The 12,493-nt window shown below is 44.0% G+C and overlaps 1 protein-coding gene across 7 annotated transcripts in view; it reads left to right on the forward strand.

The window, feature by feature from the left end:
- Nucleotides 1–9,745, forward strand: part of crebbpb (CREB binding lysine acetyltransferase b) — a 40,244-nt gene extending 30,499 nt beyond the window's left edge. For 5 of the 7 annotated variants that reach the window (XM_032587753.1, XM_032587755.1, XM_032587756.1 and 2 more), the window contains exons 17-31: nt 209–327; nt 420–659; nt 1,586–1,674; nt 2,547–2,657; nt 2,750–2,806; nt 2,906–2,983; nt 3,670–3,737; nt 3,838–3,988; nt 4,111–4,257; nt 4,352–4,465; nt 4,547–4,712; nt 5,498–5,665; nt 5,847–6,008; nt 6,102–6,383; nt 6,516–9,745. In XM_032587753.1, coding sequence (XP_032443644.1) covers nt 209–327; nt 420–659; nt 1,586–1,674; nt 2,547–2,657; nt 2,750–2,806; nt 2,906–2,983; nt 3,670–3,737; nt 3,838–3,988; nt 4,111–4,257; nt 4,352–4,465; nt 4,547–4,712; nt 5,498–5,665; nt 5,847–6,008; nt 6,102–6,383; nt 6,516–8,798 — 4,235 coding nt within the window. In that variant the 3' untranslated portion in view covers nt 8,799–9,745. The remainder of the gene's footprint in view (nt 1–208; nt 328–419; nt 660–1,585; nt 1,675–2,546; nt 2,658–2,749; nt 2,807–2,905; nt 2,984–3,669; nt 3,738–3,837; nt 3,989–4,110; nt 4,258–4,351; nt 4,466–4,546; nt 4,713–5,497; nt 5,666–5,846; nt 6,009–6,101; nt 6,384–6,515) is intronic. The other 2 variants (XM_032587758.1, XM_032587759.1) reach the window with 1 other exon arrangement.
- Nucleotides 9,746–12,493: the final 2,748 nt, after the last annotated feature.

Consider the following 12,493-nt stretch of genomic DNA (forward strand, 5'->3'; position numbering starts at 1 on the left):
CACAGTTTGGAATTTGTGATCATTTAAGCAGTATTACTGCAACTATTAAAGGTTTGACCCAACCTAAATTGGCCTAAAAGCCTAATTAAGCCATCAATAAATCCTGATTGTTGCTTGTTTCCACTGGAAAACACTGGTGTACATACATTTTTAGTCCGACTTAAGAAAGCTGTTATTTAGTTCCACTGAAGAGTTGTCTTCCATCCAGTTTTCAAGCCAGAGGAGCTGAGACAAGCACTGATGCCCACTCTTGAGGCCCTCTACAGACAAGACCCCGAGTCCCTACCCTTCAGGCAACCTGTAGACCCCATGGTGCTCGGCATTCCTGTAAGTGTCAATAATTTTCTGAACGGACTTATTTATTCCATAACACAGACACTGCTAGAACTGGAATCTTTGTCCCACCTGTCTTCCTGCAGGACTACTTTGACATAGTGAAGAACCCCATCGACTTATCCACCATCAAACGCAAGCTGGACACGGGTCAGTACCAGGAGCCGTGGCAGTATGTGGACGACATCTGGCTCATGTTCAACAACGCCTGGCTGTATAACCGCAAAACGTCACGCGTCTACAAGTACTGCACCAAGCTGGCCGAGGTGTTCGAAGCAGAGATTGATCCCGTCATGCAGGTTCTGGGCTACTGCTGTGGCAGGAAGGTGAGACGGTAACACAGCGCCGCAGATATGCCTATGTGCTTCATTTTTTATTAAAAGCATCTTCACTTCACACTTGTGGTGCTTTGAAAAAGGATTAATATCCCCCGTAACTCATTGAAATTATGAATAGGACATTTAATCTGTTTTCTTACAGATTTTTTGTGATAAATCAACACAAAAACAATGCAAGGAGGAAGGAAAAATTAGGTCGCAGTGGTTTAGATTAAACCATATTTAGCTTTAAGAATGGCTTAGTCAAAATCCACAATGAAATCTGATTCAGAATCTGAGCCAATAAAAAAGTCTGTGGTTGTAGTTAGAATAAGTTTAAGAGCATGGAAGTTAGTGCTGAGCAATTTCAACATTTTATAGAGCAACTGAAATGAAAATATACAAATGTATGCTTTAAAATTCAATAAATACATGTGGCCTTTCTGGCAGTGCATGGAGATATCATTATTTGAAAGCACTCATACAAGATGGACGCCGTATTTCAAGCTGTCAACTTGATTTTCATCACTTTAAGCTTGCACTAAGACATATTTGCACTTTTAAACAGAACTGCAAGCAGGTTTTGTTGGTCAATATTTTTCTAGTTGAGGAAGTGGACCTGCAATTCATAACACCCCCAATGCTTAAAGAAATTATGCAGTTTAGTTTATTTACTAAATAATAAGGTTTTATTTAAAACATTTCTTTGCTTTTAATGAAAAACATACTAAATTAGATACCGAATTGTTCATTTGAAACTTCATCACGATAAATATTCAAAATTGTTCAATGCTGGGGAAATATTGTGATTTATTTCGTCCATTTGACCCAGCTCTAGTGTGATTACTTTTCCAAAACATTCCATATATCCATGGCCGCAGATGAAATCTTTCAGAGGAGTCTGGACGATAACATTTTCTTATTTTTATCAACAGTACGAGTTTTCACCTCAGACGCTTTGTTGCTACGGCAAACAGTTGTGTACCATCTCCAGAGACAGCACCTACTACAGCTACCAGAACAGGTAGGAGGGTGTTATTACACTGGTTGGGGGGGCTGTACTTGAATATTTGTAAAGGTTTAGAAAGCCTCTTTACACTTTACACCCCCCAAAAAACCCTAACGCTCAGGTAATGAGATGGTAATTATGGAGGGTTGCAGACACAACGGGCTGGTATCTTTCTTTATCAGTCTGTGCTCAGTTCAAAGGTTTACTTTCACAAGAATCTGGCACCAAAGCCCCCCCTTCTGTTTTGAATGTGCTACTGCACCTTAGTGGAACACAATACAGTTTCCTACTCTTGCAAATGCTTTGATGTTTCACATCTTAATATCAAGTATTTTCCACAGATTTACATGAACCATTGTTTAACCTATTGGCTTTCAACGTAATTTTGTCAAAGTGTAATGTTCCCTTTAGCCAGTTATGCACCTAGGTTGCGTTTATAGATGAAAAGATAAAAAGTGTCTGTGTTAGCTTGAAATAAAAGCTTGTGTATTTGTTATTGCATCAATGCCTCTTCTGACCATCGTGACATTCATTCTCACCATCCCTGGTGCATGTTGTCATGTCATAAACCATTACAGTGAAACTGTCCATTCACCAGCATGCTGTTTGAAATAATTTCTCGTTTTTTGATAACTTTTTCTTAACGTACAGTTTTTAGTATTTTGCCTTCCTCATCATTTTTCCAGTTTGCATGAGTCGCTGAATCATGACCAGTTCAGTTGTGACTAACTTGTACCTCTGCCTGTGTGTGTGTCCGTCTATCCGTCCGTCTGTCCGTCCATCTATCTGTCCGTCTATCCGCCCATGCTCGGTCCGCCCTTGTTGCCATGTGCTCCATTCGCTCTGCACTCTCCCACCTGTGCTGCTACTGTGTGTGCTGGCTGCAGTTCACCCAAATATGGCCTTATTGCCGACAGGTATCACTATTGTGAGAAGTGCTTCAATGAGATCCAGGGCAACAGTGTGAACCTGGGGGACGACCCGGCACAACCGCAGACGTGAGTGGCCCAAGCCTGAAAACCTGCTGGGGATCATCTTTTTGTCTCATATGTGCCAACGTCAACATATTTCTTTGTTCTCTTCCATGCAGGAAAATATCTAAAGATCAGTTTGAAAAGAAGAAAAATGATACGTTGGACCCTGAACCGTGAGTGCACTGTGGCCAGTACAAGAAGTTCAACAGTATTTGAGTGAAATGTCTCACTATAGCTTTTGGTGAAAATGAAACATGTTTGTCTGTTTTTAGGTTTGTTGAATGTAAAGACTGTGGAAGAAAAATGCATCAGATCTGTGTGCTGCACTACGATGTCATTTGGCCCTCTGGGTGAGTCTTGTTCTTCAACATTGTGACTAAAACAAACAAAATATGCTCTTATAGGAACATAAAAGTATTGATACTCCAACTACGACCTTATTGACAATTTTATGTGATAGACAAACAGAGCAGAGTTCTTTAGACATTTATTCACCCTTTTACTCTGACATCTCTAGTTCCTCTAATAACCTCCCCAGCAAAACATGGTGTTGTCAGTATCACGCTGTGGTGACGCCATGGAGATGTCAACTAGTCATTTTTGTTAAATATTGGAAGAAAATTGTTTAGGAAGTTCATCAGCAGGGCAGTGACCCTAAACATATAGCCTGAGCTGCACTGGTATAGTTTAGATCAAAATGGATTAATGTTTGATACTGGCCTAGTCAAAGTCCAGACCAAAATCTATTGGACAGTCTGTGGAAGGATTTGAAAATGTCCATTCACAGACACTCTCTGTCTAATCTGACTTAGTTTTGGGTAATTTACAGAGAAGAATCTGCAAAAACGTTTAGCTGCAGGAGGTTGACCACATATAAATGGTCACCACAATTTACAGCATTTTATTGGTTACAAAAAAAGAACATCAACCAACTATTATGCCCTACTCATCATCTGACAAAAATCAATTGACTTTTGCAAGGCGCTGTATTTTCTAAAAGCCTTGCAGGTTGACCAAATCTTTAATTTGTCTCCAGCTTTGTGTGTGACAATTGCCTGAGAAAATCGGGAAAAACAAGGAAGGAGAACAAGTTCTCAGCAAAAAGTGAGTTTAGCATTTGATGGAAAAAGAAAAAGGTTAATATTTTCCTCTAAACTAAATGTCTTTGATCTGAATTAATTTTAAAATTGTTTTGTTTTACTAGGGTTGCAGACTACAAGGTTGGGGACGTACATTGAAGACAGAGTAAACAAATACTTAAAAAGGCAGAACCACCCAGAAGCTGGTGAAGTGTTTGTGCGAGTTGTTGCCAGCTCTGATAAAACTGTGGATATTAAGCCTGGCATGAAGTCTAGGTGAGGCATGTTACACCCAAGATGGATACGTTATATTGCACTTTGATCTTGTATGCATTTTGTTTTTCTTTTTTTTTTTTTTTTGTATTGTTGTGACTAAGGTTTTGTTGTTGCGCCCACAGGTTTGTAGACTCAGGTGAGATGATGGCGAACTTCCCTTACAGAACCAAAGCACTTTTTGCATTCGAGGAAATCGACGGCGTGGACGTTTGTTTCTTCGGCATGCATGTACAGGAGTATGGCTCAGATTGCCCTTTTCCAAACACAAGGTAATGCTATAGTTCAATAAAAACCTTAACAGATGTCTTACTAATTTGTCAGTTTATTTAGGTTTCTAATGCTTTGCCCTGTTTTTCCTTTCAGACGGGTTTACATATCATACCTCGACAGTGTTCACTTCTTCAAGCCACGTGTGCTAAGGACTGCAGTGTACCACGAGATCTTGATAGGCTACCTGGAGTATGTGAGGAAACTTGGGTAAGTCCAAGCACCCTTTGTTTTTCACTTACCACCTATGCGGTATAGGAATGTAGTGCTCATTGTGTATTTTCTGAGCAGGTATGTGATGGGTCACATTTGGGCCTGCCCACCAAGTGAAGGAGATGATTATATTTTCCACTGCCACCCTCCGGACCAGAAGATCCCTAAACCCAAAAGGCTGCAGGAGTGGTACAGGAAGATGCTTGACAAGGCGTTTGCAGAGAGGATCATTCATGATTACAAGGTTAGAAAACAAACAAAAAAAAAGTTTACTTTGAGATAATTCACATTGAGAAATTTAATATAAAACGATGCATTTTAGAAAGATGTGTGAAAATTTCTGTTGTGAAACAAGTTTGAGGAGTTTGTCTTTAGAAATAAGAGGAAAGTTGGTGACTGTGCCTAAACATGAACATTAAAAAATGACCTGAGTCTTTATCAATAATCAGTATAATAGTAATCATTGTAAAATTGCCCCATTCAACAAGAATATAGCTTTCATGAGCATTTTATCGGAACTTTTAAACATTTTATGTTAAATCTCTGGGAATAATGTCACACCTAAGTGGAGCTATTTAAAGCGGAAAAACAGACAATGAGCAAAATTTACAAATTGGGGAAAAAAACTCAGCTTGTTTTTGGTGTAACACAAAGATTGGTATGGTGGAAAAATATGTGTATTAAAAAAAAATAAAAATAAAAATCTTGTCTACTTTGATTGTGGCAAACAGGCACATTCCCAGTCTTTATAATGAATGTGATTATTTTCAACAGGAAGTTTGTCTTTTTTTTTTGTTTTTTTTTACATTTTTAATATTTTGTGCTTTTACAGCCCATTTTGTTTACCTATGACATTTGTGCCTGTAATGCATATGCCTTATTTAGAGTTCATTTCAGTTTAAAAATTGCAATTCAAGCACAAATATGACAATAGTGGAAAGTTTTCAATCAAGAACATGATGATTTTTCTGATGTGGTGGTTTTGCTTCTCCGTTGCCTGAGATAAGAAGTTGCTGTGTTTCTGTTCAGGACATTTTCAAGCAGGCAACAGAAGACAGGTTGACCAGTGCCAACGAGCTGCCATACTTTGAGGGTGACTTTTGGCCTAATGTGCTGGAGGAGAGCATCAAGGAGCTGGAGCAGGAGGAGGAGGAGAGAAAGAAGGAGGAGAACACTGCCTCCTCGGAGACAACAGAGGTATGTTAGATAGCTGGATTGACTTAGCTCTTTGTTTTATGCCATCAGCTGAGCACTAAAGATTTGATCACCCTAACGTGTTGGCTTAATAAAACCTTCCAGGGAAAGTAGACCCACTCAACCTAATTACACAACCATGGTTTGACTCTGTTTTCTAAAATGTTTATGTCTGCCCTACAAGGGAGTCCAGGCTGACAGTAAGAATGCCAAAAAGAAGAATAATAAGAAAACCAACAAGAACAAGAGCAGCGTCAGCCGATCCAATAAGAAGAAGCCTGGCATGCCAAATGTAGCCAATGATCTGTCTCAAAAACTCTACGCCACCATGGAGAAACACAAGGAGGTGGGAAACCTGCAGTTTAGCTGAACTTTAACCCTACAAGAGATCATTCAGCCAAACAGCTGTTAAATGCTACAATATCTTTTTTCTTTCTAGGTGTTTTTTGTAATTCACCTCCATTCGGGGCCTGTCATCAACACCCTCCCACCTATCATGGACCCCGACCCTCTGCTGACCTGTGACCTCATGGATGGACGTGACGCCTTCCTGACTTTGGCCAGGGACAAGCACTGGGAGTTCAGCTCGCTCAGAAGATGCAAGTGGAGCTCCATGTGCATGCTGGTGGAGCTGCACAACCAGGGCCAGGACCGCTTTGTCTACACATGCAACGAATGCAAGCATCATGTGGAGACTCGCTGGCACTGCACTGTTTGTGAGGTAAGACCCTAATTCATGAAATCTGTGGGTAAATGTGAGGAAAAAGTTCAAATGGTATTACATTTCAGAGCTTAGAGACTGGATAAATGCTCAGATCTCCAGTTTAACATGTATTTCCTCATCTGTCATCAGGACTATGACCTGTGCATTAACTGCTACAACACTAAGGGCCACGAGCACCAGATGGTGAAGTGGGGCCTGGGTATCGATGATGACAGCAACAGTCAGAGCGGCGAGGCCTCAAAGAGTCCTCAGGAGAGTCGGCGCCTCAGCATCCAGCGCTGCATCCAGTCTCTGGTCCACGCCTGTCAGTGCAGGAACGCCAACTGCTCCCTCGCGTCCTGCCAGAAGATGAAGCGGGTGGTTCAGCACACTAAGGGCTGCAAGCGCAAGACCAATGGTGGATGCCCGGTGTGCAAGCAGCTGATTGCTTTATGCTGTTACCACGCCAAGCACTGTCAGGAGAACAAGTGTCCGGTTCCGTTCTGCCTCAACATCAAGCAGAAGCTTCGTCAGCAGCAGTTGCAGCACAGGCTGCAGCAGGCCCAGATGATGCGCCGCAGAATGGCCACCATGGCTGGAAGAGGTATGCCGATGCCATCTCCACCTACCTCAGCTGCTCCAGAAACCCCCACGTCTGTGCAGCAACCTAACACGCCCCAGACTCCACAACCCATGCCTAACCACCCTCAGCAACAGCAACCACCACCAAACCCCGGCAACATGGGCCAAGGGTTCCCCAGCAACGGCCGCAGCAGTCAGCCCTCCACGCCTGTGCCGCAAGGTAAACCTGGCCCACAGTCATCGCCGCTCCATCAGCAGCTGTCCCCTATGCCTAACATGCCGCATCAGCAGCAGGCTCCTCCTCCTCAGCAGCCGCAGCAACAGCAGCAGCTGCTGGCAGCAATGAAAGTGGCACAACAGATCGAGATGGCGGCAAAGGTAAAGCAGCAGCAGCAGGGTTACGCCATGAACGGGATGCCCATGAACCAGTCACGCATGATGAACCCCATTCAGAACCAAATGCAGATGATGCCGGGTCCCCGGGGTCCCCAGGTGATGCAGGCTGTGTCGCAGGGTCAGTGGGGTGTGGGAATGCAGAATGCCCAAGGCCATCAGCCACTGGTCCCTCCTCAGCAAGGCCCCATGGCCTCCCAGCAGGCTCAGGGAACCCCCATGTCTCAGCAGTCCCCACTCATGCAGAGGCCCATGATGCCACAGCAGTCGGGTCCCCAAATGCCTGGGGTCATGCCTCCTCAGGGGCCCCCCCAACAGGGAATGACACCGCAGCAGCAGCCAAACATGCCCCGGGTAATGCCTGGAAATATTACTCCAAGTGCCGTGCAGGAACTACTGCACACCCTCAAGTCTCCGAGCTCCCCACAGCAACAGCAGCAGGTGCTGACCATTCTTAAGTCCAATCCCCACCTCATGGCGGCTTTCATCAAACAGAGAGCGGCCAAGTACCAGGCCAGCCAGGCGGTGCCGCAGCAGCAGCAGCAACAACAGCAGCAGCAACAAGTCCAGCAGCAGCAACAGGTCCAGCAGCAGAACCCTCAGGTCCTGCTGGGCTCCCAGCCTGGGATGCAGGCCATGGCAGCTATGAACCAAATGCAGAGGACTGGGATGGCTCCGCAGCAGCAGCCTCCTCAGCTGGTGGGCCCTCAGGGTATGCCCCCCATGGGTCCTCAAGGCCAGATGATGAATACGGCTCAAAACGGAAGCCCTCAGTACCACAGACAGCTGCTCCGAATGCAGCAGATGCAGCAGCAGGGGGGCGTGCCTCAGGGCCACAGCCAGTTCCCCACCCAGCAGCAGGGGCCCCCAGGCTTCTCCCAGCTCCGCGCGCATCAGCAGATGGCTATGCAAGGGGGCTCCGGTCCAATGGGGTCGGTTCCTCCCATGTCGCAGATGGGCCAGCCCGGCATGGGTATGGAAGGGATCCCGAACCACCTCAAGCAGCGCATGCTTCAGCATCAGATGATGAAGCAGCAGATGGGTTCTCCTGGGCAGGCCAACCCGATGAGTCCTCAACCTCATCTGCTGCAGGGCCAAGGTCAGACCGCAGCTCATCTATCTGGTCAGACCATGGCCAACACCCTGGGAAACCAGGTCCGCTCCCCGGCTCCGGTGCAGTCGCCCCGGCCGCCTTCACAACAAGCCCCCCATTCCGGTTCCTCCCCGCGGATACAACCCCAGCCTTCGCCGCAGCACGGGGCTCTCCACTCCAGCTCCCCTCACCCAAGCCTCGGCCCCATGTCAGGCTCTATGGACCAGGGACACATGGGAACGCCTGAGCAAAGCGCAATGCTCCCACAGCTGAACACACCAAACCGAGGAGGGCTGAGCAACGACATGAACATGGTGGGCGACACAACAGGAGACACGCTAGAGAGGTTCGTTGAAGGATTGTAGCATTTTGAGGCAGAAGAAAGGCCTGCTCCAGTTTTCCACTGAGATTTTTTTTTCTATTTACTGATTTTAGAAAAAGTCTTTGGAGGCCTATGGACTGTGAACTTTCCTTACACCACAAACTCCTTTTTCTGAAAACAGAGTGATTTAATAATTGCTGTTGAAAAGAAAACAAAGACAAAGAATATATTTTTGGTTCAGACCAGCATTGTAAGAATTCGCCCTGGTCTTTGCTGGTTTATTTTATTTTTCTTTTGATTTTCAATTGACTTTTTAAAAAAAAATCTGAAAACAACAAAAAAAATATCTTTATTTTGTACCTTTGCAGATAAATATTGTATTTGTGTTGCGAAGTCTGTAAAGTTGTCTGTGAAGTTTTTCGCCAGTTTCTCAGTTTTTCCTGTTCCTGGCTAATTTATTCTAATATGCCATTTTTTTCAAAAGGACTGCCTTTAGGAAAGCCTTAATTTCTTTCCTGTTTGCAGAGTCTAAAGGAGATTAACGTATTTGTATAGATCTAGGATACCTATTGCACACACAAACACAACATGCTGGTGAAAGAGAAGCTTGCATTGAAACTTGTTGTTCACAGGTGCCAGAATGTTCTTTTTACCTGGCCCGATCCCAGCGATTGTCTTGCAGATTTTCAAACCTTGCTTTTGTCTGTTCTTTATTCTAAAGAAATTGTCATTAAGTACTGAAGCTGTTTTGCCTGTGGTGGGAAATATGTAATTGTTTGACTGCTGATTTGTGTTCGGAGAGTTTTGTGCAGCATTTTTCTCTCGCATTAAACTTGAATTGATGAGGAACTATTCTCTAATGTAAATCAAGCAGCTAGACAGTACTGTAAATATGCAGAAAATGAGAATGAAATCACTGTATAAACTGGTTCAAATGGCTCATTTCGTACTTATATACCTTATTGTTAAATAAACCTGTGTGCCACAGAATCTGTCTCTTAACCTATCACAACCAAACATTAAAAGTGTGTGAAAAAGCATTTTAGGAAGAAACTTGATTGTCTAGAGCTTTTAGAAATTGCTCTTCTGGTCCCATTCTTCATTTGTCTTCCACTTATCCAAGATCGAGTTGTAGGGCAGCCGGTCCAAGTGGAAAACCCAGACATCATCCTTCTCAGCGACACTCTGGCACTTCCTGGAGGACACAAAGATCCTTATACGTCCAAGTGGTCACAGAATCCTTACAGCTATTTCCACATCTGTCTGGGATGCTGCAGCCTGGGGTTCTGTAATGATTCTCTGCAGCTTAACCCTTCTTCCACTTTCTGGACCAACTACATAAACTTTTCACCCAGGCAGGATATCACCCTTTCCTCTGAAATATGAAAGTTCTCGCTGGGTTTCAGATTCGTTTTGTAAAGCAAGTTCATTTTGCATTGAGGGAAAGAAATACACTAAGAGTAATGACAGCATTTAAACATCACATGAAAATGTATGTCGTAAATTTAAAACGCTGACCGGTTAGGAGTTGATGAATGAACTGGTAAAGTAATATTTTACTTTTATAGGAACAATCCAGGAAACTATAGTTTTAAGTCTCAGATCTTAAACAGTTTCTGCATATTTTCAGGGAGCTGGGTTTCCCATTCCTGACCTGCAACTCTCAAATGAATTTACTCTCAAGATCATTCAGTGCTTCATAAACCTTTAAGATTTTAAACTTAACCTTTTACAAGCAGTGAGCCAGTGTAGTAATTTCTTGGTTAGGACTGTAGGAGCACCATTTTGGATGAGCTTACCTATGAGTAAAGACATTATGATAACGAAACCAGAGAAAATTAAAAGCGTGCACCAATATTTTATCAGGCTTGTTTTGACAGGAAACCCTTAATTCTTGCATTATTTTTTAAAGAATTGGTAGACAGTTTTGGTTTTTATCTTTGTGGGTGTTGAAATCTAGTCTATTAGTGTCGAGGTATGTTGAAAAGTATTTGATCTCATGACTTTACCGGTGCTGGTCCTCTAGTCTTGGATTTTTGAAACCAAAAACAATGTCTTCCCTTCTCAAGCTGGAGGAAATTTATTGATGTTATGGACACTACCACTAAGATCATAGTAGTTTTATCTCATCAGCATAAAGATATTAAATCTCTTCATCGTAATTGGAGCAGTGGGGGGGGATATAAATACTGAATAAAAGCGGTACGACACTGGAGCTTTGAGAAACCCCTGAGATTTAGAGTTGTCAAATGGTATACAGTCGGTGCCATCTGCCAAATGAGACCTGGAATTATATATGTAAATCTCTTAAATCAATTTTACAGCACGGCCACTCAGGTAGGTGCAATTATTTTACCTGGTTATCCGTAGGTAGTGATAGGACCATTATGTAACCTTTTGGACAAGCCTATTTTGGGCTCAATTATATGCCAATTTCGTACAAATATACGTGAAAGTGAGTTGGGGGAAACGGGATTCACACGGGGAAGTGCCTTTAATGTATCACCAAGCTGTTTTTATTGTCAGTGTAAGTGAAGAACAACGCCACTGGACTAGCATCCTTTAAAAGTTAACAGTAACTTCTCAAAATAAAAAAATTGCCTTTAATGAAACACTTATTAAACCTACAGATGTTTGTAAATTTGTTTTCAAACAGAAATAATACACTGCTCAAAAAAATAAAGGGAACACTCAAATAACACATCCTAGATCTGAATGAAAGAAATATTCTCATTGAATACTTTGTTCTGTACAAAGTTGAATGTGCTGACAACAAAATCACACAAAAATCAATGGAAATCAAATTTATTAACCAATGGAGGCCTGGATTTGGAGCCACACACAAAATTAAAGTGAAATAACACTACACGCTGATCCAACTTTAATGTAATGTCCTTAAAACAAGTCAAAATGAGGCTCAGTATTGTGTGTGTGGCCTCCACGTGCCTGTATGACCTCCCTACAACGCCTGGGCATGCTCCTGATTAGGTCGCGGATGGTCTCCTGAGGGATCTCCTCCCAGACCTGGACTAAAGCATCCGCCAACTCCTGGACAGTCTGTGGTGCAACGTGACGTTGGTGGATGGAGCGAGACATGATGTCCCAGATGTGCCCAATCGGATTCAGGTCTGGGGAACGGGCTGGCCAGTCCATAGCGTCAATGCCTTCATCTTGCAGGAACTGCTGACACACTCCAGCCACATAAGGTCTAGCATTGTCCTGCATTAGGAGGAACCCAGGGCCAACCGCACCAGCATATGGTCTCACAAGGGGTCTGAGGATCTCATCTCGGTACCTAATGGCAGTCAGGCTACCTCTGGTGAGCACATGGAGGGCTGTGCGGCCCTCCAAAGAAATGCCACCCCACACCATTACTGACCCACTGCCAAACCGGTCATGCTGAAGGATGTGGCAGGCAGCAAACCGCTCTCCACGGCGTCTCCAGACTCTGTCAGGTCTGTCACATGTGCTTAGTGTGAACCTGCTTCCATCTGTGAAGAGCACAAGGCGCCAGTGGCGAATTTGCCAATCCTGGTGTTCTCTGGCAAATGCCAAGCGTCCTGCACGGTGTTGGGCTGTGAGCACAACCCCCATCTGTGGACGTCGGGCCCTCATAGCATCCTCATGGAGTCGGTTTCTAACCGTTTGTGCAGACACATGCACATTTGTGGCCTGCTGGAGGTCATTTAGCAGGGCTCTGGCAGTGCTCCTCCTGTTCCTTCTTGCACAAAGGCGGAG

This window comes from Xiphophorus hellerii, chromosome 16 (assembly GCF_003331165.1).
Source record: "Xiphophorus hellerii strain 12219 chromosome 16, Xiphophorus_hellerii-4.1, whole genome shotgun sequence".
NCBI lineage: Eukaryota > Metazoa > Chordata > Actinopteri > Cyprinodontiformes > Poeciliidae > Xiphophorus > Xiphophorus hellerii.